The sequence below is a fragment of the Nothobranchius furzeri genome, chromosome 8 (genome assembly GCF_043380555.1).
Source record: "Nothobranchius furzeri strain GRZ-AD chromosome 8, NfurGRZ-RIMD1, whole genome shotgun sequence".
Taxonomy (NCBI): domain Eukaryota; kingdom Metazoa; phylum Chordata; class Actinopteri; order Cyprinodontiformes; family Nothobranchiidae; genus Nothobranchius; species Nothobranchius furzeri.
Window position 1 is genome coordinate 73,349,475 of NC_091748.1, and position 25,929 is coordinate 73,375,403.

General features: G+C 43.9%; 2 protein-coding genes and 1 non-coding gene across 4 annotated transcripts in view; 2 read left to right on the forward strand and 1 right to left on the reverse strand.

Moving 5' to 3' along the window:
- The first annotated feature begins 32 nt into the window (after positions 1–32).
- On the forward strand, positions 33–11,171 carry LOC139071579 (dentin sialophosphoprotein-like). 2 transcript variants are annotated; one of them, XM_070554310.1, is made up of 2 exons: positions 33–3,500; positions 3,574–11,171. In XM_070554310.1, the coding sequence occupies exon 2, from the start codon at positions 4,396–4,398 to the stop codon at positions 7,426–7,428; it is 3,033 nt and encodes a 1,010-aa protein (XP_070410411.1). In that variant the 5' UTR covers positions 33–3,500; positions 3,574–4,395; the 3' UTR covers positions 7,429–11,171. The 2 variants fall into 2 exon arrangements, with proteins under 2 accessions (XP_070410411.1, XP_070410412.1); XM_070554311.1 differs by having other exon boundaries at positions 33–3,204; positions 3,287–11,171.
- A 1,635-nt stretch (positions 11,172–12,806) lies between these two features.
- On the reverse strand, positions 12,807–12,878 carry trnah-gug (transfer RNA histidin (anticodon GUG)). The gene has a single exon. It is a non-coding gene; the product is annotated as a tRNA-His (tRNA).
- Positions 12,879–13,426: 548 nt separating this feature from the next.
- The window catches only part of aspm (assembly factor for spindle microtubules), a 32,672-nt gene continuing 20,169 nt past the window's right edge, over positions 13,427–25,929 (forward strand). Inside the window, exons 1-14 of the mRNA XM_015971136.3 lie at positions 13,427–13,857; positions 13,931–14,074; positions 15,721–17,101; positions 17,234–17,329; positions 18,079–18,180; positions 18,277–18,423; positions 18,498–18,737; positions 18,814–18,881; positions 18,969–19,110; positions 22,723–22,853; positions 24,827–25,002; positions 25,274–25,419; positions 25,499–25,584; positions 25,683–25,895. Of these exons, the coding sequence (XP_015826622.3) occupies positions 13,585–13,857; positions 13,931–14,074; positions 15,721–17,101; positions 17,234–17,329; positions 18,079–18,180; positions 18,277–18,423; positions 18,498–18,737; positions 18,814–18,881; positions 18,969–19,110; positions 22,723–22,853; positions 24,827–25,002; positions 25,274–25,419; positions 25,499–25,584; positions 25,683–25,895 (3,345 nt within the window). The 5' untranslated portion in view covers positions 13,427–13,584. The remainder of the gene's footprint in view (positions 13,858–13,930; positions 14,075–15,720; positions 17,102–17,233; positions 17,330–18,078; positions 18,181–18,276; positions 18,424–18,497; positions 18,738–18,813; positions 18,882–18,968; positions 19,111–22,722; positions 22,854–24,826; positions 25,003–25,273; positions 25,420–25,498; positions 25,585–25,682; positions 25,896–25,929) is intronic.

Genomic DNA, 25,929 nt, shown 5'->3' on the forward strand with positions numbered 1-25,929 from the left:
TTTCCATAAATAGTTTGCAAAAACCCATAAGCATGGAAATCTATCAAAAATTGAGACAAAAGGGGTCCAAAAAAATGGCCACTAAAATAACCTTAACTAAAAGTAAGAAATGAGACTTACTAAGCCTGAGTTTCTACACAAAGGCTAGCCTACGGACAATGAGGGTGGGGGAAACACTAAGACAAACGGTAAATAAACCTAGGAAACTAAGTTAACAAAGTATAACTACAACAAAGAGGTTAAACTAATACATCTTCACAAAATGTGGTAAGCTGAATTAGAGCTTCAGAACTTCTGGTTTCTTCATGATCAAGTCCCCCGCTTCCAGCAGCCAGATGGAATGTTCCACTTCCTGCCTGGAGTTACACTGGAAGTGTTCTCTCTCTCTCTCTCTCTCTCTCTCTCTCTCTCTCTCTCTCTCTCTCTCTCTCTCTCTCTCTCTCTCTCTCTCTCTCTCTCTCTCTCTCTCTCTCTCTCTCTCTCTCTCTCTTCTCTCTCTCTCTCTCTCTCTCTCTCTCTCTCTCTCTCTCTCTCTCTCTCAGCCAGTTCTTCCAATCTCGGCAAAATACAAATAAAAATAGTTAATGATCAGATAAGCTATGTATAAGATAAATTACTAAATGTGTGCACCCATTAGTAAACATCCTAAAATACTGCAACAAACTGAAATGATGAAGCAAGTTTAAAAAAATATTTAAATAATACTAACACTGAGAAATGGCTGGGGGAACCTCCCGATTAGATTCATTGATTACCTGAGACTCCTCTCTCGTATGGGGAGGCTTAGGTTAGGATAACCAGAGTTTCCTCCCATTGACCTTGGTCATGTGCTACGAGTGGAAGCGGCGCCACTTGAGGCTGGTGTGACCTCTGTTTACAGCACTTACATCAGTTTCACACAGTTACCCTCAGGCCACTGACCAGCTAATTTAATCTTGTTTTTTATGTTTTTTTGTTTAGATATGTCTTGTTCTTCCCGTTGGCGTTAAGCCTTATGTATGAACTATATGAAAAAGTATTTTTCCTTTCTTAAAAAGGGTTGGCAGCATAATAAGCACGTGTTTCAGCCGATACCTTTTGACTGGCCTTGTTTGTTTGTTACTCTGTCTGCGACAGCCTTTAATTCAATCGTATTGTGATATTTTAATGCTAATCAACAAATAAAATAAATCAATAAAAAATAACTCAGTATGATGTTGTACAGATCACAAGAGAACCATTTAAGATCAGTGATCATTCAGTTTAAAGGTACATAAGTAACACAAGACCACTGAGATTAATACAAGGATTAACATACAGATGATTGCTTATAAGTGTTCAGGATTATATGTGTGATCAAACATTTTGTATTCACTTTACAACCAAGCAAACATTTGGACGATTAATGACCGTTTAACAGTCTTGTCCTGTTTAAAGACGTTCTTGGCTCGCCAGATCAGCGTGTGCTCGATGCTGCATGCAGAGCTGAGGACAGGCAAGACAAGGCAGCTTTATTTATTTAGCACATTTCATGCACCGAAGCAATTCAGGTGCAATTAACCACTTCCTGTACATAACTGCACACCTCAGTGGTAATGAGGTTCAAGGCTGGGTGTCTCCTTGTTGCCTATTATTGATGGTTTATGTATTTGTGTTCCTTATTACTGTGGATGATTAACATGTTTGTGATTTTTTTTCTTTCAACTTGTTTTGCACGTGTTTTCTTTTTATAGTAAGTTGACGACCGCTGCGCCCATTCAACAACCGAGCAATTAATGTATATATCTGACAGTGGTCTGAGGGTTTTAAAATAGAGCCTGATTTTAATTCATTTGTCCCACTGCCATTGTTGAGTTGGGAAATCTAATTTCCCCTTAAGCTATTTAATCTCCTGTGCTTATCACACATGCTTATGTCGACTCAAAAGATGTTCTCTGATCCGTGTTTTTCATGTTGCTGTAGTTGCTCTTAATTATTATTATTATTTTTTTTTTGCATTGAGGCCTCTGATATGTTTTTATTCCAGCCAGATGAGGGTGCCATAACTGTATTTTGTGCAGCACTTAATGAAAATGTGGTTAAAATAATATATAACTCTTGCTGTGTAGCTGTGGTTTTCAGATCAGCTGATCAGGCAACATTCATTTACACAAAAGTATGTGTTGCAAAAATGTCACGACCCAAGGCAGAGTTTTATTACTGAGATAAATTAGATGGATTGATTTGGTATGTGCTTGGTTTGCCTCTAAGGCCTCAAAAACAAAATGTGGACTCCCTCTGAATTTTGTTTGACCAGAAAAGTTTTCTCTTGTTTGCTCTAGTCACGAGAACAAACACTCACTGAAACATTTCAGAGCGACTGGAGCGTAGAAAAGAAATGGAAATTCTGCTCCCTTTGTTGCTGCTTTACAATAGTGACTTCCTCTCTTCTCCTGAAGTCAAATTTTACTTCTTAAGCCTGATTCATGCTTCTCCGTCTGCATCAGTGCGGAGACACGCAACGTCCTTGCGTGCCTGCCGGAGAGCTCCGCTCCTTCTCCGCAAGGATGGACGGATTCGAGCTCTCTTTTCTCAACATCCATCAGTCGAGACGGACAACGCAAGCTTGTGATTGGTCAGGATGCCGCTGTTGTTTACAGCGCCACCATTGCGCCCTCAAAAACATAAAGAGAACCGAGGATAACAAGCGGCAGACACGGAGAAGCTTGATGAATACCTCGCGAAAAAAACTATCAGGTACTGGGTTTCTTCTTCACAGGTTGTTGGAGGGCTAGGGAGACACTTATGGGCCATTTCCATCTTTACCGGGTCGGCCCGGGCCGGGTAGCGTAGGTTGTCTACATATCTGGGTGGTCTGGTATTTTTCCGGGCCAACCAAGGCTCATTCTCAGCCCTCTTCTGGAGGGGGTCTGCTTCAGGCCGACCAGGGCCAACACACCCACTGCTGACAGCAAATTCACACCTTCCATTAGAGCAAGCCTCTGATTGGTGGGTAGAATCAGCCCACATGGGCTTAAGACAAGGATGTGTGGAATCAACCGGGCCAACTGGGGCTACTCGGCCCGGGCCGACCCGGTACAGATGGGAATGGCCCATTAAGGAGACTCCATCCAGCTAATTACCTCTGCTGCAGAGTCACCCTGCTCACCTGCAGCCCATCATGTGTACGGGAGGAATGAAGGAGCCAGTGAACCAGCCACTCAGCGCCAGAATGTTTGCCTAGTGGTAACGTCCAGCCACCTGAATCTGTTCCTTTTATCTGAACTTATTCTGGTCTGTTCCCTGAAACCTCTGTCTGTCATCACAGGATTCCTAGAACCCGTTCTGGATTACACCTTTGTGTGGAAGTCTCACACCAGCCTCTGCAGCTCCCGGATCTCCTGAACCACGGCTGAATCCTGTTCTCCTCCCGTGCGTCTCCTGTTCACCCTCCAACAACCCGCCTCACAGCTCCGAGCCTCAACATCGACCCACAGCCCCACCGGCTCACCTCTCCCACGCTCCGCTACAACCAAATCTCAGTGAGAACTCTCCCCACTATCTATATAAATATCTCCCCGTCCCGATCATCATTTCATGTGTTATTTCTTCCAGTGATCCAATCTCTAGCTCCGGAACCAGCCCATCCTTGCCAGTCTCCGCTCTCCTCTAATAAACTATTTGTTACTACATCTCCTGGTCTCTTGAGTCATCTTGTATGTGGGTCAAATATCAAAATAGAGAAAAAACCATGACAAACTCTTTAAAAACATGAACGTTTAATTCCCCCGTGACTGGAGGAGTGAGAAGATCGATGCAGCCGCGCCTGCGCACGCATCGGTCCAGAGCGCCTCGCTGCGTCTTCTAAACTTTTTTCTTTCTTTCTGTTTTTTTCTTTGCGTCCTACTAAACTTCTGGGGTTGCCTGGGCAATATCTATGTACATAAACAGTGTTTATATATATAGATATGTATATAAACACTGTTTATATACATATCTATGTATATAAACTATGTATATAAACACTGTTTATATACATACCTGAGCCGGTGACCACCAACAGGGAATAAATCTACAACTATTAAACTTGCAGCTCTTCCCCTTGCTTTACAAACGTGATGTATTTTGCTTTATCTCCCCTATATGCCTCTCTTTTTTTTTACTTCAATTTTGTACATTATGTTTACTTTTGTTGTGTTCCGGTTCCCTCTGACTGTTAATTTTCAAATATATAATTAATTCTATGTAAAATAAATAAATAAAGACACCGGCACCACCATTGTTGTCAGCGTCAGCAGAAGACGTCTGGACGTCACGTGATCGTTCCTTTGATGACGTCAGGACGTCACGTGATCTCCATAGCCTTTATGACACCCGCGGTAGCTCGCTCAAGCACACGGAACAGTTCAGTCGCTGCTCAGAGAGTCTCGTAGCAAGATGCCTTTTTTACTCGCAGGCGTCCTTTTTGGAAACTATTTTACTGAAACTGTCAGAAAAACCTTAGATTATTTCTTCGAAAAGCAAGAAAACAAGGAATTTGATGAAGCTTTAGAAAGATTATTCCAGTCAGTTTCTGGCGACAATTTTACTATCAGACCTGAACCCAGAACCAACTCTGACAGAGAAACTAATCTATTTACTTCCCACGGTGAGGGGAGGACTTCTGAATGTCCAGGCAGAGAGACACCTTACAGCCATGGAAACAGAGATTTACAAGAAATCTCAGTCGCTTGTCCTGGGAGAGATGAATCTCAGATTTCAGAGCTACATTTCCCTGAGGAAATGGGAGGTTGCCTGTCTGAATCCCTAGCCAGCCCCACAGAAACACCGGATGCCCAGAAAAATGACCAACATTCACTTATTGACTCAGAAAGAGAATTCTCTTCTCTGCTGGACTACGGTGCATCAGGTAATGCCGGCTGTAAGACTGCAGAGGCGTCCGACCGTGAAAATATCAGAAACGTAGAAGGAACAGTTGTCACTTTAACGGGATGTCTCTGGAAAGATGAATCCCAAGTTACAGATGAGAAATTTGCCAAGGCTCACGAGGAAATCAACCAACATGAGTCTGACGATTCACAAAACAGTTTTTTCTTTGATTCAGAGCCTGATGAGATATTTTCCTCTGATGGGAGTGCCAGTACAACTTCCCAGGAGGAATCAGGAACAGATGAAGAGAAATTCTTGTTAGTTTCAGAGAATGGCGCTGATAGTGTGCCTGTAACGTCTGAAACACACGACGCAAATTTGTCTGAAGCAGCAGATGTTCGTGAGTTGTTGCCGTTAGATGAAAGGAGAATTCAAGCTTTCCATTTTTCAAACTCAGATTTAGGACAAACTGAAGACGAGATACCAGCTTCACAAAAAAGTGATGGGAAAACGAATTTATTCGATCAAGAAGATGATTCTTTTCAGTCTTTGTCTTCTGAAGGAATTGCCTCTGAAACAAGAAACACGTTTCTGGCTTCACAGGAAATCTTTGATGGCAAATCTGTCTCTTATGAAGACGTCAACGTGGATTTGTCTGGTCAGAATCCTGACAATCTTGAGCTGTCTTTAGATAAAAGCGACCCTCAAGTTTTATTCCATTTAAAGGAAAATTTCAAGCTACTAGACGCAGAACTCGTAAATCTTGTGGATGGATTAGGTCAGGATGAAGCATCATTCGCTCCACACAGAATAGAAGATTACTGCTCCATCACTCCTGAAGACACTCAGGATCCGCTAGAGTCACAGGGACATTTAGGGGCCGCAGAAACTGAATATTTTGATTCAGAGGATGAATTTAGTGAGGAGGAAACATCAGCTTCAGCCGACGATGATGTTAAACCAAATATGTTTGAAAATGTATTATCTTCAGAGGAAATTGAAGCTGAATGTTTAGTTTCAGAGGATGAATTTAATGAGGATGAACTCAGTAAAGATGAAGATGCTTTGGATGAAGGAGATGTTGAAACAAATGTGTTTGATCTGGGTGACGAGACACTTCAGATCGGGCCTCTTGATAAGGACAGGACAGCGACTCAAAGGGCCCTAGCTTCACAAGAGAGTTCAGTTGAAGGAGAGTCGGTAGCTGCAGAGGACAATAAACCTTCTTACAAGCCTGCAGACAAAGACTTATGTGGATATGAACTCGATCTCTCTGTGCTGCAGAAGTCAGATGTTTTCACACCTGAGGATTGGCCCCTTGTAAAGATTTGTGAACAATTTAATGCTAACCTTTCATCTTCAGACGATGGTGATTTTGACTCTTCTAGCTCTTATTCTGAAAGTGACGATGACGATGATTTGTCACCCAGTTTAACAAAGCAGGATAAGACTGTCCTTCCCAGCATGTCCCTTAGTAAGACATCACCCAGTTTAACAAAGATTTGTGAACAATTTAATGCTAAACTTTCATCTTCACACAATGGTGATTTTGACTCTTCTAGCTCTTATTCTGAAAGTGACGATGACGATGATTTGTCACCCAGTTTAACAAAGCAGGATAAGACTGTCCTTCCCAGCATGTCCCTTAGTAAGACATCACCCAGTTTAACAAAGATTTGTGAACAATTTAATGCTAAACTTTCATCTTCACACAATGGTGATTTTGACTCTTCTAGCTCTTATTCTGAAAGTGACGATGACGATGATTTGTCACCCAGTTTAACAAAGCAGGATAAGAGTGTCCTTCCCAGCATGTCCCTTAGTAAGACATCACCCAGTTTAACAAAGATTTGTGAACAATTTAGTGCTAAACTTTCATCTTCACACGATGGTGATTTTGACTCTTCTAGCTCTTATTCTGAAAGTGACGATGACGATGATTTGTTACCCAGTTTAACAAAGCAGGATAAGACTGTCCTTCCCATGATTTCCCTTAGTAAGACATCACCCAGTTTAACAAAGCAGGATAAGACTGTCCTTCCCAGCATGTCCCTTAGTAAGACATCACCCAGTTTAACAAAGATTTGTGAACAATTTAATGCTAAACTTTCATCTTCACACGATGGTGATTTTGACTCTTCTAGCTCTTATTCTGAAAGTGACGATGACGATGATTTGTCTTCACAAAGGAGTGAAGATCAAAAATCTGTCACATCAGAGCATTTCCCGTTGTCCCAAAACAGCAACGGGAAATCGCTTAGATGGGCAGATAAATTTGGACTTCCCTTGTGTAAAAAGAAGTTATTTACAAAAAATGATGAAATTACCCTTTCCAGCATGTCACCCAGTAAAATCCCATCCAGTATTCTTAAGCAGGATAAGACTGCCCATCCCAGCATGTCCCTTAGTAAGACATCACCCAGTTTAACAAAGCAGGATGAAACTGCCCTTCCCATGATGTCCAGCTTTAAGACCCAATCTAGTATTTCTGAATCAATTCCACCAGAAAAAAGACACGCATTGGTCCCTTCTGGAATAAAAGTTAAACTGAAGCTGAAATGGCAGCAATTGAAGAACAGAATGAAGCTTAAATTTGAGTGACTTCTGAAAAAATTCTAACTTAGCCCGGTAATTATTTGAATGCTGAAAGTGTTCATTGTTAGTTTTTAGATAAATTAGAAAAGCATTTCCATCAAGGGTGACTATCTATCACGTCCCTTCCCTGGCACACAGCACCACCACGTGTACCCAATAATCTGTAAAAAAAAAAAATGCAACACAAGGATTATGTCACAGAAAATATTTGTCCGAATAATTTTTGTGTCTCTTTGTGCTGCATGGGGGGTTTTCTCTGGGAGCTCCAGTTCACCCCCCACCCCTAAATCCTGATAGATCTGCTCAGATATTTTACGAGGATAAAGCCCCTTGAGATGAAACATCTGGTTTTTGAGAGGGACCTCCTTAACATACAACAGAAAATTAGAAAACCAGTAGAACAGATGAGTATTTGAGAGAAATATATAAATAAACTTAGATAAATAATCAAGATAAAAAACTAGATAGATAAATAAAGTGATGATAAACTCAAAGGTTATCAAATAGTGGTCAGACAGGACTGGATTGTGTGGATCTGGCAAAAATCAAGCCAATGTTGTCTAGGACATATCTGGAGTCCGTCCTGCATGCATTTGTTTTTGTCACCGCTTGATTACTAAACTGTATTTTGCGCTGAGTCAGGCAGCATTGAAGCGGTTGCAGTTGGTTCAGAACTCGGCAGCTAGATTCCTGACAGGCTCGAACAAAACCAACATGCATTACTCCTGTCATGGCTTCCCTACACTGGTTCCCTGTGGACACCCAGGCAAAGTTTAAGGTTCGTCTTCCGCTCCCTCAACGGTGGTACCCCACCATATCGGACTGGGCTGCTTCAGATGCATGCCCCTATGCGCTCTCTTCGCTCAGCTAACCAAGATTTGCTCATCGTCACAAAAACAAGAGTGAAAGCAAGATGTGATGTGGCCTTTTCTGTCCTAGGTCCGAAACAATGGAGCAGGCTCCCACTTGTTGTCAAACAGTCCCCATCTCTGCAGGTCTTTGAGTCGTTTGAAGACTGACTTTTATCGCTTGGCTTTTATGTAATATGGATTTTTAGAATTTTAGTTTTTTATTGTATCTGTTTTGTTATTTTAGTTACTCTTTTATGCAGTTTTAATCTGTCTTGTAGTCTCTTTGCTCTTTTGTTGTTTTGATGTTATGTTCAGCACCTTGGGCTTCTGTAAAGGCAGTGGAAGGTGCTATACAAATAAGATTTGATTGATTGAAATATTATTTCCTCACACTCTCTGCCATAAGTCAGCACGAATGTATGATGGCAGGAGTGGGTGAAGCTGTATTCTTTGAGTAAAACCAATAGTGTCTAAGGCCCAGTCTCAATACTGGGGGGGGGGGGCGTCGACATGGTCGGGACATAGAAGGGGGTGCGCGGCTAAATAAGTTTGGGAACCACTGGTCTAGAGTGTATTCCTTGGTGTGTGTGGGGCCAGAAACATGCCGGGTAAAACTGAAGGAGTCCATAAGGCTGGAGAAATTCATGGCAAAGTGACCAGAGGGATCATCAACGTGGATGTTAAAGTCACCAACAATCACCAGTCTGGACAGCTTCACAGTGGAGGATAGAAAGTCACTAAACTCCTGAAGGAAAGAACTGTTTGGACCAAGTGGACGATAAACCACAGCACAGTAGAACGGGTCCTTACGCCCGACTTTAATCAGCTGCAGTCCAAAAGAAGCAAAGTGACCAGAGGTTGTAGAGCTACATGGAAATCTCCCCCTGAGCCTGAGAACAGTGGACTCAGTGGTCTCCTTTAAAAAGCAGCTGAAAACTCACTTGTTCAAGCTGGTTTTTGGTGTGACCTTCATCACCCTCTCCTTATTCTGCTCTCCCTACCTAATCCACTTTCCGCAGTATCCACTGATTTCCCTCTTTCCAATTCACTCTCTCTCTTTCTTTACATTTTTTAGTCACAATTGTCTATTTTTGCTCATTTAAACATATTTTTAGTCATTTTCTAAATTTTTTTATAGTTAAAATTTTTTGTTTTTGCGAAGCGCCTCGTGATTTTTATCTTGAGAGGCGCCATAAAAAGATCTTTTCTTCTTCTACTACTTCTTCTTCAGTCCTGGTTGTGTTCTTAGTGTATTCGTGTTGGATGTTTATCATAGAATCATTTGGACAAAGGGCAAGATGTGGTATTGATTTCACATAGAGATACTTGAATCCTGTTTGTGCATATCTGACAAGGAGGGAGGGTGGGTAGATAGATAATTCCTTGCAGGAAACTGTTTCATTATAGCAGCAACACAGAAGACAAGTATGAATGTGTATATACATAAATTTAAAACACCCTCAAAAGAGTGAACAGTGCTGCTATGGCATGTCACATTTTCCATTCATGTTGGGTGTGCAGTGCCTCCTATCTGGAAAGGACGGTATGGAATGTAGAAACTGTATTCTTACTAAGAGGAACTCTCATAAACAAGGTCTAGTTTTTACAAGTAAAAAACTGTTAAGCTTAGATAGCTAAAATGAAAACATGAGTGGGAAATGTGACGTAATTTGTCCTTGGAAGAATTACATTTAGCTATATCTGAAATGTTCTTTGTGGATAGTAAAAATCTGGAATATTTTTATAGGGGAAAAATTATTTATAGATCTGGAATAAAGTTGGCCTAATCAGATTTCAGATTTATTGGCCAAGTAAAATTACTTTTACAAGGATTTAGCTTCGGTAGATGTTCGCTGTCTAAAACATACAACAACTACAATAAATGAGAATAAAAATGCATAAATACACATAAGAACATGTAAACCCACACACATGTACATTTACACACACACACATATACATATATGCATACACATACACATACACTGTAACCATAGACTGTAAATACTGTAACAGACGCCGTCTGTTTTGTGGCCACTAGGTGGCCTCATCGTCACTCCCTGCTCTCCTGGCCCTACCTGAGCCAGGTGCAGCTAATTTCAATCAGAAAGCTTCCCTGTTAAAAGCCAGCTCTGTGACTTTCGAGGAGGGAAGCTTTGAAGAGGTCTGGAGTGTGTGCTCCTCTTTTCCCTCCTAGAAACTAGACGTTAAAGTCTTGTTTGTTACCTGTGTGGTATTGAGTGACATCTTCCTCGTAATTTAGAGCTGGTTTTGTGTTGATTAGAAAAATACTCGTTAAAGAGTTCAGCTCACCCTTTTGGTGGAGCTTTTTGTGTTCATCCCATTCCCTCTTTTTTCCCGGTTTAGTCCCGGCGTTTTGTGTTTTTTGATATTATTGTTATTTACCCCAATTGTGGATGACCTTTGTGTTTTGTGACATTTCTGTTTTTCCTGCATAAAGCAGTGATTTTTAGTTTAATAAACTCCTTTAAGAGAGTGAAACTTGGTTTGGTTTGGTCTCAACCACATTTCTTTACGCTCCCTAAACACCATCATCTCCTAGATGAGCTGGGGGCCGTAACACACACACTCATATCCACAAGCAGACTAAGTATAAAAAAGTATAATAAAAGGATGATATAATAATCTTCAGATTAAGCAGAGAAATGGCTGAAGGAAATAAACTGTTCTTGTGTCTATATATATATATACATATGTATATATGTGTGTGTGTAAATGTACATGTGTGTGGGTATACATGTGCTTATGTGTTTTTTATGTATTTTTATTCTCATTTATTGTAGTTGTTGTATGTTTTAGAGAGCGAACATCTACCGAAGCTAAATTCCTTGTAAATGTAATTTTACTTGGCCAATAAATCTGAAATCTGAATCTGAAGTCTGGTAGTTTTTGTGTACAGTGATCTATAGCGTCTGCCAGATGGGAGGAGATGGAAGAGAGTAGATGCAGGATGTGTGGCATCTTGGACAATATTCACTGCCTTTTTCCTGGTCCTGCTGATGTACAGTTCCTGGACAGAGGGCAGTTGGGCACTTATGATTTTTCCTGCTGTTTTAATAATACGCTGTAGTCTGCATTTTTCCATTTTTGTGGATGACCCAAACCAGACAGTGATGGATGAGTTATAGAAGTTAAAAAGGCTTGCCACAGTAACAGAAAAACGTGCATGACCACCAGACTAAGATAATGATAAATAACGTAGCAGTAATTTACTCTGTAGACCTACGCTTGTATGTCACCTTTCAGAGAGTCAGTCGAGTGCAAAGCGTTTTAATTTGCAGGCTCATTCACCCATTCACATACAGCAGCTCCCCTGGGCACGCAGCAGCTTCTTTACCAACATAACCCCCTAATTCTTTAAAGTGCCACCGATTACATTAAAGTGTCACCCCAACAGCAGGAATGTGGATCGTTATGTTGATCTTGGCCCTCTTTCTACATACTCAAAACCAGTTGTTACCAGTTTGGGGGTGAAACTTGATGTAGGACTTAAATTTGATGCTCACATCAATTCTGTGATCCGGTCCAGTTTCTTTCACCTGAGACGCCTTGCTAAAATCAAGCATATGCTGTCGAGAGCCCACCTGGAGCGGGTACTGCATGCCTTTGTTATTTCTCGGCTTGATTACTGCAACTCTCTCTACGCAGGGTTGTGTCAGTCAACACTGTGTCGCCTACAGGTTGTGCAGAACAGCGCTGCCAGGTTCCTGACTGGGACCAGGAAACGGGACCACATCAGTCCAGTTCTGGCTTCGCTGCACTGGCTTCCGATTTGCTATCGCTCACAATTCAAAATCCTCTTCTTTGTTTACAATTTCTTCCAGGGTGGTGCTCCCCCCTATCTGGCCACTCTCCTGAACAAACATTCCCTATCACGCGCTCTGCACTCCTCTGATCAAGGCCTGCTCGCTGTCCCTCGGTCTAGGTGTCGTACCCGTGGGGACCGGGCTTTCTCAGTCCTAGCACCGTTACTCTGGAACCAGTTGCCACCCTCAGTTAGGCTGTCCCCTTCTCTGCCAGTCTTTAAGAATCACCTAAAAACACACCTCCTACGCTTGGCGTTTCCAGAACATGTTTGATTTTGGCCCTCTTTTATGTTGAATCCATTCCACAGTTTTCATTTGTACACTCAATCCATCCACTCAATCCAAATGTGTTTCACACATTTGTCCTTTACCGGACTGTTTCATCTATCTTGTAATTTCCATTTTGTACTTTGTACTTTGTATTTTGTAATTTGAGTTTCTTTTATTGTTGATTTATTCAATATATTTACTTAACTGTACCATGTTCAGCGCTTTGGGCTTCCTGACAGGGTTGCGGAAGGCGCTTTATAAATAAAGCTTTGATTGATTGATTGATTGATTGATTAAGCACGGACGACCGAATATAAAATCGTAATCAATTTCCCTCTGGGATTAATAAAGTATTTTTGAATTTGAATTGTGTATCGTTTTTATGCTTTTATAAAAGTTAGAATAGTGAATTTCTGATCAGAACGAAACACAAAACTGCCGTGACCCGGATTCGAACCGGGGTTGCTGCGGCCACAACGCAGAGTACTAACCACTATACGATCACGGCGAGCTATCGTGTCCGGCGGGTGCCAATCGCGTAAAAAGAAATATTTCAAATAACAAATTTTGTACACGTAAACGATGGAATGGGAACTTGTTCAGGGTGTACCCCGCCTGTTTGCTCCAAAACGGCTAGAGAGGGGCAGGTACCCGGGCAAAGAAAATGTAAGGATGTTTTATTTGTTATTTAAACGGCGTGTGCCTACATTTAATTAGACAACAGCCTTTGCCACCGCATAAAAGGCAACGTGCTTACTGAGAATGCCGTAAAAAAACTCGAGACGCAACTCGTCTCCAGATAACTGGGAACTAATTTCAGGTAAATACAAGAAGTCAAACCAGTTTGCGATTAATATAAACAGACTTTTCAGGCAAACTACAGAGTACGAAAAACAGGCTTCTGAATAGCGTTTGACGCAGCAGTAGGCGTAGTTCCTGTCCGTTTAAAAATCTAGTCGAATCCTGATTGGTTGAAAGTTGTGTATTCTTCTTGACTGAACGCATCCTCTTTATTCATTGGGCGTGACGCAACCGCCACTCGTTTGTAATTGGCTGAATCTTTTCGACTTCTTTTTCAAATCGCGCAGCGTTTGCCAGTGCGTCGTAACGCTTACTACTAGTTCGCTAGTTTCAGTACGAAACTATTACTTTGATTATTTCGCTTGAAATGTGGAATTTCGTGAGTTTGCCCTTGTTTTAAGTAACGCTTTAAAATGGCCGAAGCGGGAACGCAACGAGGAGTCCTGGATTTCAGCCCGGTGAGGAAAAACAACACCGCTAACAAGGAAAACGACCATCCAGTTCTGAGCTTGATACAGTTCTCAAAGCCTCCTTTTGTGACATTTGGCACAGTAAAGTTAGGCACCTCTAAATCTGTTGTTTTACGGATTGAAAATCCCATCGAGGATGTCGAGGCGGAGGTTACTGTTAACAAGATCCCTTCGAGTAAAGGCTTTTCTGTGGAGCACAACACGTTCACGATTCAGGTGCGTTTGGTTTGGACACACGTGGGTTAAAACGTGTCCGTTCTCGTTTCTTACGGTCTTTTTGTGTTTGCAGCCGGAGAGCTCGTTCACTTTAACCATAACCTGGACCCCAGCAGAAGAAGGTGGGTTCAGGGAGCTCCTCATCTTCAGTGCTAATGGAGTCCTGAAGCACCAGGCCGTCCTGCTGGGAAGAGCAGAAGCTCCAAAAAAGAACAAGGTAACTACTCTGACTGCTGCTGTAGGGGGATTAAATCCCAGTTTTACTGTTAAAGATAAACACGGGTGCATGTTATGGATTGTGTTTTGAATTCATGCAGAATTTTCCAAAACGTCTCTACCTCATCAAAACACCCAGAAAGGAACTCCTTTAACATACTGTAAAAAAATGTATTTCATTTCTTTTTTGTTAGGAGTAGAAATGCACCGATTCTAGTTTTCAAGGCCGATACTGGTTTTAATTTGTGTACAGCTCTGACCTGCGGATTCCCATTCATTGCAATAAATCTATTTATTACCAAAAACAAAATTGTAAACTTATGATTCACTCACCGGTTCATGAACAATGTTGCTTTCATGCACCCCGAAACAAAATACCCATTTTAAGCTCTACTATTTTAATCATCAGCCGATTTTTTTAGTTAATATCATAACAGGTGCCTCAACTTGTTGGAAATGCTCCATTATATGTGGTATTATTAATCATTTTTTATAACAAGTATAATTCCACAATTTTTATGGGTTTTGCTGACGCATCAAAGGCTTTTGATTGTGTAAACTATGAAAAGTTAATTAGGATTTTGTCCTATTGGTACACTCACCAGTCTATGTTAAATGGGGTACTTGTACGGTAACAATTGTATGTCTCTTTGGATAAAAACGCCTGCCAAATAAATAAACATACTTGTGTGTCCTCTCCTTTTAAGGTTTGTAATGGAGTTAGACAAGGAAGTATTCTGTCTCCTCTTTTTAATGTTTCAATGGACGATTTGTCAAAGTGGCTTAGTGACTGTAGAACTGGATGTGTGCTTGGTGGGACAATAATAAACCACTTAATGTATGCAGATGATTTGATGATCCTCTGTCCATACATGCAAGTCCATAGCTGGCTTTCAGCAGCTGTTGAAGGTCTGCTCTCAGTACGGCTCAGAGTTTGACATCAACTTTAATGTCAGAAAGAGCAATCTTTTAATTGTGAGCGGTAAGAAGGACCGCAAGCTGGAATTTCCAGTCTTCTTTATGTCAGGTGTTCTTGAACGCACCGTGATTAAATATCTGGGACACCATATATCTGCTGGTTTGACGGATGATGTGGACATCTAGCGACAGTGCCGCCTACTGTATGCACAGGCTAACACTCAGATGCGTAAGTTTGGAATGTGCTCTGTACCTGTTAAAACTGAACCGTTTAAAGCGTATTGTACTCCAATGTACACTACCCGTCTGTGGAGGCGTCGTCATCGTCTTCCTCCGCTTATCCGGGTCGCGGGGGCTGCATCCCAACTAGGGAGCTTGTCAAGTCCCGCACTGTTTTGTGCTTCCTCACTTGAGAGGGATAAACATCCACCCAGAGTTTAGAAACTGGAGTTCACTCCGAGACCGAAACAATGCTTCACTTTTTGCTTTTGCAGGGTAAGGTTTAGTTTAGTGCTTGAAACCATTTATAACGGAGTAAGATTAACTATTTATGAGAAAATGGAGTGAAATAGTTTATGAAACCTATCTCATGTAGTTGGCGTAGAGAAATCTTGAATATTTGTCTTGGAAGTACTTAAAAAGGATTTAAAAGTCATTGAAATGCCAACAAGTTAATAAGAACTTTAGTAAAAGAACTACTTTAAAAACTTGATTGTTTTTGTTTTTTAGAAGAGCTTGTGGGATTCAATCAAGAACAAAAGAAAAGGGGACCAACGCCAAACGCAAAAGAAAACTGTGCCGCCGCTGAAGATGGTGGCCAGTAAAACCTTCCAAGTCTCCAGAAACCCGCAGTACAAACGAGGGAAGCCACGCCCCCCGCTCGCCTCGCTCGAGCTGTCCCAATCGAAGCACGGCTCAGGTGGCCATCACTGGTCCATTACTGGTGACCATTACTACTCCGAACCAGGAGAACAGAAGTGTTTAGGTTCCCTACAGTCAGCGGCAGATCAGGAGAGACGTCATGACGTTCACAACAACTCCCCTGTTGTCCTGCTTGTCCCGGCTGCAAAACTCATGGATTCTGGCGGCGTGTCCAACAGTCTGAAACCTAAAAACAAAGAACTCACACAATTGTTTAACAAGACTCTCTCTCCCATTGGGACACCAGATATGTTAAAGAGGCTAATGCCTCACATTCAGTCAGATGCTTCTGTGAACGTCTCCGGCGACCACACCGCCCCATCTTTAAAAGATGCTCTGGATCTCATCGGCTCTGATCTGATTCTTCACACGAGTCCCAGAGACACGAGTTCAGGCTGCGAGTTCTCCGACTCTCTGGAGTACAAGAGTGGAAAACCGGACTGCAGGTCGGATAAAAGTTCCTCGTCTGGGCAGCCCAGGCTCACCTTCTTTGTAAGTAAGAAGGCTGTTTCAGAAGACGTTAACGTTGGGGAGAAGGTGAAAAAGCCACCTTTTACGTCTGCTACCGTAACTAAAGGCAAAGCGCCAGCAGAGGTCGGCAGTCCAGGAGGGAGGAGAACAAAAAAGTCGCGTCGACGGCTCTTGGAAAAGACAACGGAGTTCTCTGACAGCAGCAGCAGTCAATCGGACTCTTGCTCAGACACCCCAAGCCTTCCTGTCATCGACACGGGCGCGGGATCCACGCTGGGTGAAGACGGACATCAGCTCCCAGAGTTTATGTCCTCTAGCCCCAAGTCGAAGCCTCACTGCTCACCTGCACCCATCACCTTCCCCATCTCCTCCCCTCTGCACCCGGCTCCTTCCAGCTTCTCTTTTTCGGTCACCTCTCCGCCTCCTTCAGTTCACGCCCCGACTACTTTCACCATCACCTCCTCACCACCGGCGGCCTCCTCGTCCACAGAGTCTGTGCAGGCCCCCACCAGTTTAGCACCAGTTTCTGCTGAGGACGACCCGTTTCCTGTTCAGCTGGAAGGTAAAAGCAAGAAGAGGAAGAGCGGGGAGGATCTGAACGGTGGGAGTGAGGACGCTGGGGAATCCAAACATGTGAAAAGGAGCCGAGGCGTGGCTGCGAAAACCGATTCCCTCAGATCAGCCCAGGAGAGGAGGGGCGTGTCGCAGAGAGCTGCAAGTGAGTTCATTCATTAGCTTCATTTAAGTCGTAAATGTTTGGCACGTTTCCATTCGAATGGTCGAATCCGTACATATTTCTGCTGATTTGCTCATGTACCAAATGACGATCTTGAATTTACTTTCTTCCCAGGATCGGTACACGCGGTGACATCATCATCTCTGAGGAAGACGAAGCCCGCAGTGGCCGTCCAGGCCAAACGGCCAAACTCCAGAGTCCTCTCACAAGGTAACGCCGTGCTGGTTTTTATGGATGCTCAGATTTACCCCCAAATTCCACTACCTCCGCTCCGACACGAACGCCGGAGCAAAATCGGTCCCGTTGTAGTCAATCAGAGCAATTCCACTACTGCGGCCGTGTTCTGGCAGTGCGCCGCCCTCTGTTCCGGCATCCGGCAAAAATAGAATCGATCCTATTTTCGCCGGACGCCGGAGCACCTCCGCAGTAAAAGGACAGAAATCACAACCGCCCAACAGGAAAAGGAGCAAGCACAACTTCCGTTTTTCACAATAAATCGATAAACAAAAGGCGTTTTTTGTTTCAAATGCACAGGTTTAACAACTTTTAACAACTATCAATGGCGGCTGAAGTTTAAATGCACAAAAGTAAGCCATAAATACAGTTTCTACTATCAAAGTAGTCACACTTTGTTGATCCAAACACTGCTAATCTCTCAACACAATGATGGGCGGATTAAACAGTTCATTTCGATGCTTCTCCCACACAACGGGTGTTTGGATCTAACTTCCGCGTTTATTGCTCGGACTGTATCGCAAGATCTCGAAAATCCCGCGCATGCTTGTTTGCCCCCCTCAGGTCTCCGCACCGGAGCGGAGCCGTTGTAGAGCAGGTACCAAGAAAAACTGAGTTCGGAAGCGAGCGGCTGCGGAAGGCGGGCGGAGCGGAGGTAGTGGAATTTGGGGGTTACTGACACGCTTTTACTCAAGGTCTCTAACTGGTTTTGATTCCACTCTCAGGTGCTTCATCTGTGAAGAGATGTGGCTCTGAATCTGTGACGAAGGCCAAAGTGGTCGCGGTCGCTCAGTCGAAGCTGACCTTTGTTAAACCTCCACAAACGGGTACTTCATACGACTTTTAAGCCAGCCTGGATGTTCAGCTTCAGTTCTTCAAGGTCATTTATTTCCCGCTTCTGCCTTTCCCCCCCCCCGTTTTAGCTCTACCGAGACACCCTATGCCGTTTGCTGCCAAGAACATGTTCTACGATGAGCGGTGGATCGAGAAGCAGGAGAGAGGGTTCGCCTGGTGGATCAACTACGTCCTGACCCCGGACGACTTTAAAGTCAATACAGAAGTCGCTAAAGGTAGCACGAGCCCGGCGGACTGCTCGCTTTAGCTTGAGCTTTACAGACAAATGAACGTCTTGTGTGTTTCATAGTGAGCGCCGTGTCTCTCGCCATGGGCATCGACGATAAGTTCAGCGCGCCCAAAGCTCCAACCAAAGAGGAGATGTCGTTCAGCACCTACACGGCCAAGCACAAGCTGAACCGCCTCCGTCGGTCCGCCTGCCAGTTGTTCACATCTGAGGTCATGGTCAAGGCCATTCAGAGGCTTGAACTGGAGGTGGAGGCCCGACGGCTGCTGGTTCGGAAAGATCGACACCTGTGGAAGGACATAGGTAAAGGTCCTGCTGTCAGCTTCAGAACTTGGATTACTTTATGGGGAAGTTGACATTTTCTGGATGTAATTGTCAGGCGAACGCAAAAAAGTCCTCAACTGGCTCCTGTCGTACAATCCACTGTGGCTACGGATCGGCCTGGAGGTATTTCAAGCGTCTCCTTCCACTTTTAGTTTCTTTGAGTGTTTTTTTTCCTGGACCTGTCCAGTCTCAGCTTTTGCTCATCCTCAGACCGTTTTTGGGGAGCTGATCTCGCTGGAGAGCAACAGCGACATCCTCGGCCTGGCGATGTTCATCCTCCAGCGGCTGCTGTGGAACCCAGACATCGCCGCTGAGTTCCGACACCCCCGAGTGCCTCACCTGTACAAAGACGGTAATTTAGGAGGCTCGTCAGAGCTGCACAACAGCTGCAGGAGAATTCTCAGCTGCTCTTTATGTGTATCCTAACCCCTACCGCACACTGGAGGCATCAACAGCAGTGGAAACGTTTACTCGTGACAATCGCTGCTAGGGCCGCAACTAACGGCTGTTTTAATAGTCGACTAGTCACCGACTATTGCAACGATTAGTCGACTAATCGGATAATTATTACATTTTTCTTAAATTTAGGATGAGATTGCTTTAAAGGGGCATTATGGAAGTTTGACAGCCAAAACATGTATAGAAATAATAAATGTCTTCTTCATACATTCTCCTGCAATGCCCTGGTCCTGTAGAATGAGCCCTGGCATTTTTACTGTGATTGCCTGTTTTTCTGTAAAATCACAGAAAAAGAGAGATGCTCGGGTCGAGCAGGCTGCTTCATGCTCGTTCACGCTCAGGCATAACCGGTAGCATTTGCTATCAGTAGCTTTAGCAGCAGAGAGAGAGGCAATGCCAACTCAGCGACTTTGCCGCTGTTCCTAACGCCTAGTGATGAACCTAGCTACATTTCTGAGGACCCTTAGCTACTTTCTGTAGAACTTTCTTCTAGATATTTCCTGCAAATTAGCAATAAAATAGCCATTTTCGCTCCGAACCGTTCTTTGAACGTTGTTTCAGCTGTCATCAAGGATATAAATGTTACAGATACAGAAGACGTCACTGGTTTTATTTTTTTACATTAACGGGATATTTTTTTACAGTAAGATGCCTAAATTTTTATTTGAGACTCGCCGAACGGCATTGGATTCACAGATAAAAAAGATGTGGGTTCAACATTCATTTTGGAACAATTTTTCAAGCAAGGGAAGGGAATGATCTGAGCATGCAGGAGGACTGACCCATCATAAACCTTTGTCGGCTGTGCTGAAGAGAAAGGTACAGAACCAAATTATTTAATTAATTAGCTGCGCGTTCTCCTGTCCTCTGTCCTCCGGGCCACACACACACACACACACACACACGGGACTGTCTCAGCTGTTTTCGTTAAGGAGTGTGCACGTACAGCATGCGCGCCTCGTGCACGAGCCTGCTATTGAAGCTGCTGTTACGCTTTTGGCCTGAGGGGGCAATCGCGAGCATAAAAATTCAAAACTCCGTAAAGTCCCTTTAATTGTGTGAAAAATGATAATAAACACAAGAAAGATGGGTACTTCAATGGAAAATGCATATTTTATTGAACTTTGCTGCTGATAGGCCAATTCACTCACTCACTCACTCACTCAGCCTTTATTTATACAGCACCTTACAGGCATGAGCATGCCACCAAGGTGCTGTACAACAATAGAATAAAACATATAGCGCCACAGACATAATTAAAACCATAAATAAGAATTACAGAATATAAAACATTAACAATTGCTAACCCACAGAATTAAAAGCCAGATCATAAAAGTAGGTTTTCAGACTCATTTTAAAAACTGCTACCGATAGAGAGCCCCTAATGGTTAGGGGCAGTGCGTTCCACAGTTCCGGACCTGCAACAGAGAACGCCCTGTTCCCTCTCAACTTCAACCTGGCCTTAGGAGCCACAAGCAGCAGCTGGTTCTCAGAGCGGAGTGACCGGGCCGTAACATATGGCTGCAGCAACTCCGTCAAATAGGCTGGAGCCACACCACTCAGCGCCTTAAACACCATTAAAAGTAGTTTCAAACGAATTCTAAAGTCAACAGGCAACCAGTGGAGAGCAGCCAAAAATGGTGTCACGTGTTCATGCTTCCTTTTGTTGTCCAAGAATCTTGCTGCAGCCGGTTTAGTCCCCTTACTTACACCAAATGAAACGGAATTGCAGTAGTCGAGTCGTGGGGTCATAAAAGCATGAACAACAGTCTCAAGGTCATGTCTAGATAGAAACGGCTCTACTTTAGCCAAACGTCTTAAATGATAAAATGAAGAGGATACTACCGTACCCACATGAGCATCCATGCAGAATGCACCGTCCATCTTCACGCCAAGGTTGACTGCTGAAACGCCCAAATATGAGCTCAGTTCACCGCAGTCTACGGTAAATAAAAATGCCCGATCTAACACCGATTAGGCACAGTGCTCAGTCAGTACAGACATAAATGAATAAATAAAGTTAAAATACTTTTGTCAGGCACAGTCGGGGATAACATTAAATCTCTTTTTTTAAAAGCGAAAATACATAAAAAAAGTACATCCAAAACAAAACGTGTTGGCTTTCGTGTTATTTAAATCTTACCGAGGTGAGTCAGACCCTGTTTAATTCTACTGTCCGACGTGCTTTCATGCATCAGCGAGGTGCTGCCGTGATACGCGAGCACTGCTTTGCAAATAATGCAGGTAAACTTTCTATTCGCCGAGTCCAGACTAGAATGCTCCCAAACTTTAGATGCTTTGGTACGCGTAGCTGCGGCGTTGGACGCCGCCATTTCTGTTAGTTGGCGCTCAGCACAGCAGAGAAGCTATTGCGCGTGTGCGACTCTCGGCAGAGATTGTAATGAAGCGAGATGCCTCACTCGGTCGGAAAAAAACAAGTCTGGCGACAACGTCGACAACTCCATTGTCGATATTTGTCGACGAATCGTTGCAGCCCTAATCGCTGCACTCCAGCTCACACCAGGAGAGTCTCGGTCACGAAGTGGCTTCTCCGCTGTGCTCCTCGCTCGACTCGCGAGATCACAAAATCCCTCGAGTTTATGCCGTCCGCCATTACACCAAAAAGAAGGAAATCCCCTTTGATGTCATATATGATGATGCTCCTCTCCACTGCCAGGATTAAAGCAGTGAAAAACACACCGCTGCACCTCTGGAACGATGCTGGGACTAAATAAGCCGTTAGGTCACGTGCAGTGACATAATCTATGCAGCTATGAAATTGCACCGTTGCAATAGACTTTTATTTTGAAAATTACTGAGGGTTTTACACGGAAACTGTGTGTGATTTACTGTCTAGCCCTATGCTGACTGTGGACATTGTCATGTCCCAGACGCGGCTCACGGCAAAAATAGAACCCGGTCCTAGGGATGCAACAATACCACTTTTGTCCAAACCGATATGATACTGATACTTGGATCTAAGTACTCGCCGATTACCGATACCGATACTTCTACCACACAAAAAAATGCAATGATTTGGAATACAGATTTTATTTTCTTCTCTGCTTTCAGCAGGAAAAGACTGTGAGGTAGATAAAAAGTAAAATATATGAATGGAAATCATCACAAAACTAAAATATTAGGTGAACAGAAATGACAAGTTACAGTGAAGCCATTTTCAAGCAACTGCATTGGTATCGGTTCCTGGTACCGGTTTATTTTTACCGATACCGATACTGGTATTGGTATCGTATCGGTGCCAATACCAGACCACACACACACACACACACCTAGACTCTAGTGGATTCTATTTGAAGCTGGGACGTTCCGCTGCCATTCTACGCCGCTGATGCTTCCAGTGTGAAGTAGGCTTTGGTCTTTTAACGGTTTGTTGTTTTAGAAAAGTAGTTTTGTTCCAATTTTTCAGTTCTCTTTAAAGTGACTTTTTATACTCAAACTTTGAAGTAGAAGTCCATGTTCGCCACACTCGCTGTTTCCCCGTTAGGCCACGAGGAGGCGCTGTCTCGCTTCACCCTGAAGAAGCTGCTGCTGCTGGTCTGTTTCCTGGACAGAGCTAAAGAATCCCGTCTGATCGAACACGATCCTTGTCTGTTCTGTCTGGATGCGGAGTTCAAGGTGGGTCACGTCTTCTGGGAATCGTTTTACATCCATAAAAGTCCAAAAAAAACCACACATTCACTCTGAATTATTACAGGTGTAAGGGTTTAAGGAGAGAAATGCATTTTTATTTAGTTAAACAGGGTTTGTGTGGGTGAAAAAGTCTAATTATCACCGTTTATTCCTTGTTTGAACCCTTTAGACCGTAACTGGGTTTGAGTCATTCTTATCAAATTAAGATAAACACAAAAAAATCTGTGCATGATTTTTATGTTTGTTACACCCTCTTGCAGGCTAGGAGATCTGGAAAAGGTAACACAAAGAAAACAGATCTACACCCTAAAAATAACAAATGTAAGGCGTAGCTTCTGTTTGGAGAAAGGGTTTATTAACCAAGAACGCCCCCTACCCCCCTACAAAAGGTAGAGGCCAGCCACAAACACAAACAGGTTCTCAACTAGGATCTTAACTAAAGGAGGTTGCTCTAAAACACAACGTATTTTAATCTATGAATTAGTGAGTCCTACCTTAAGTGGAGGAGTTTAGGTATCTTGGGTGAGGGTAGGAGGGATCGGGAGATCGACAGGCGGATTGGTTCGGCGTCTGCAGTGATGTGGACGCTGAGCCAGAAAGCCAGGCTCTCGATTTACCGCTCGATCTACGTCCCAATCCTCACCTATGGTCATGAGCTTTGGGTAATGACCGAAAGAACGAGATCGCGGATACAAGCGGCCGAAATGAGTTTCCTCCGTAGGGTGGCCGGGTTCAGCCTTAGAGATAGGGTGAGAAGCTCAGACATTCAGGAGGGACTCGGAGTAGAACCGCTGCTCCTCCGGATCAAAAGGAGTCAGTTGAGGTGGTTTGGGCATCTGGTCAGGATGCCTCCTGGACGCCTCCCTGGGGAGGTGTTTCGGGTATGTCCTGCTGGCAGGAGGCCCCCGGGTCGACCCAGGACACGTTATAGAGGTTACATCTCCAATCTGGTCCGGGAACGCCTTGGGGTCCTGCCGGAGGAGCTGGTGGAGGTGGCCGGGGAGAGGACGGTCTGGAGCTCCCTAGTTGGGATGCTGCCCCCGCGACCTGGACCCGGATAAGCGGAGGAAGACGACTACGACAAAGTAGTGAGTAGCACGTGAGGAGGTCATAGAATATAAAAGCTAGACAAAAAGGGAGCCAACAGGAGGTAACCTCCTACAGCCAAAGCTGAAAATGCTTATAAAGATGCCTAACAACACGGAGAGACACTTAAAGAGCTTTAACGCTCACTTTAGCTTAACGCTAACTCAAAGGGAATTTAACCCGTGACCAAAGTCTTGTAAGGACGAAAAGGGCTCCCTGCAGCTAATGGAGAGCACCAGACAGCATCTGACACCCTCCTCGAATGGGTGACAACCACCAGTCTGTAAGGGCCGCTCATCCAGCTGGGCCGGTTAGGATCCACAGCGTGTCGCTCTCCATGGTGCTGAAGAACGCTGAGCATGGCTGGATCGCAGCTCTCCAGGGTGCTGGTCCTTATTTAGGAAGAAATGGAAACCTGAAGAGACCACGGGGCAGCGGGACCTCCTCAGGATGGGACAGCCAGACCCAGGGCTCGTAACAATGTTTTGCTGGGTTGCTTTTTTGAAAAGCGCATCAAATATCAGAGTAACTAAAAAAATACTACAGTGGCTTTTTTTTTTACCTTAAAAAAGTTGATCAGAAAATAATTCACTTTTTAGTGAATAATTCAAAGACAAAAACATTCTAAGAAGAATGGTGAAAGCACAAGGATTCACCTGAATTTGTTTAAATCATAGGCTAAAATACTAATGTACACCCCCAACTTATTCTAAGAAAAATAAAATTATTCCAATATTTGTATTTTCTAACTATTTAGTAGGACAGACCCAGCTCGATGGTTCTCTATAATCCGAATGTTTTTAGGACGTTGGGTCGTGTTTCACACGTTCAACTCGAGATGGAGACTCATCTAGCCGTTTCTTCTCTTGCAGGCCACCAAAGACCTGCTGCTGGCCTTCTCCAGGGACTTTCTGAGTGGAGAGGGGATTCTCCCCCGACACCTCTCCTACCTCGGGTTACCAGTGTCCCACGTTCAGACGCCCCTCAACGAGTTCAGCTTCGCTGTGAACAACCTGGCGGTCGACTTGAAATGCGGCATTCGTTTAGTGTGGGTAGACTAGATCCTCTGATCCTTGTTTTTGCTTTGGTCTTCTGGTGGCAGACTGTAGCGTTCCTTCAGCTCAAAGGGATTCAGGCTCTTCAATGAAGCCTTCTCAGGGGGTTAAAGGGGAAACGGGGGTCAGAGTGACTCAAAACCTCATTAAGTTAATAGTAAAGATCGTAGACTGCTTTCGTGTCGGATTAAATATGAGAATAGAAACCTGAAACCCAAACTAAGCAAATCTGCAGATTTCCTTTTTTTGTGGCGTTTCTTCCAGTCGTGTGATGGAGCTCCTCGTTCAGGACTGGAGTTTGTCGGCAAAGCTTCGTCTGCCAGCCATCAGCCGCCTGCAGAAGGTGCACAACGTCGACCTGGCTCTACAAGTTCTTACACGCAAAGGGATAGACCTGAAGGACGAGCATGGTGACGCTTTCAGCCTTGGATTCCTGACAAGCTAGTAATGTGGACCATCTTATTTAAAACGGTGTGTTTTTGTTTTTAGGCGCCGTCATTGAGTCCAGAGATATTGTGGACGGACACAGAGAAAAAACTCTGAGCCTCTTGTGGAAAATCCTCTTTTCATTTCACGTACGTATCCTGTGTTTGTTTATTTATTTATTTTCTAGCCACCGTTGCGGTGAAACAGTGAACAAATGAATCGTATTTTCTTCCAACGGCGTGTGAAGGTGGAGGTTATTCTGGATGAGGATCAGCTGAGAGAGGAGATCTGCTTCCTGAGGAGGACCCTGAGGACCAAGCGGAGGCTGGCGTCTGCGAGGGCCGATCGGGGCTTTCAGCCGAGTCCTGAAACGACCCCGGCGCCGTACCAACACACGAGCACCAAGGTCGCTCTGCTGATGGACTGGGTCCGTGCTGTGAGCGACTTCTACGGTCTGAAGGTGAGACTCGCTTCGCTTCATGAGACACCAACTG

Coding starts and splice junctions, on each gene's coding strand:
- LOC139071579 (XM_070554310.1), top strand. CDS start 4,396: ATGCCTTTTTTACTCGCAGGCGTCCTTTTTGGAAACTATTTTACTGAA.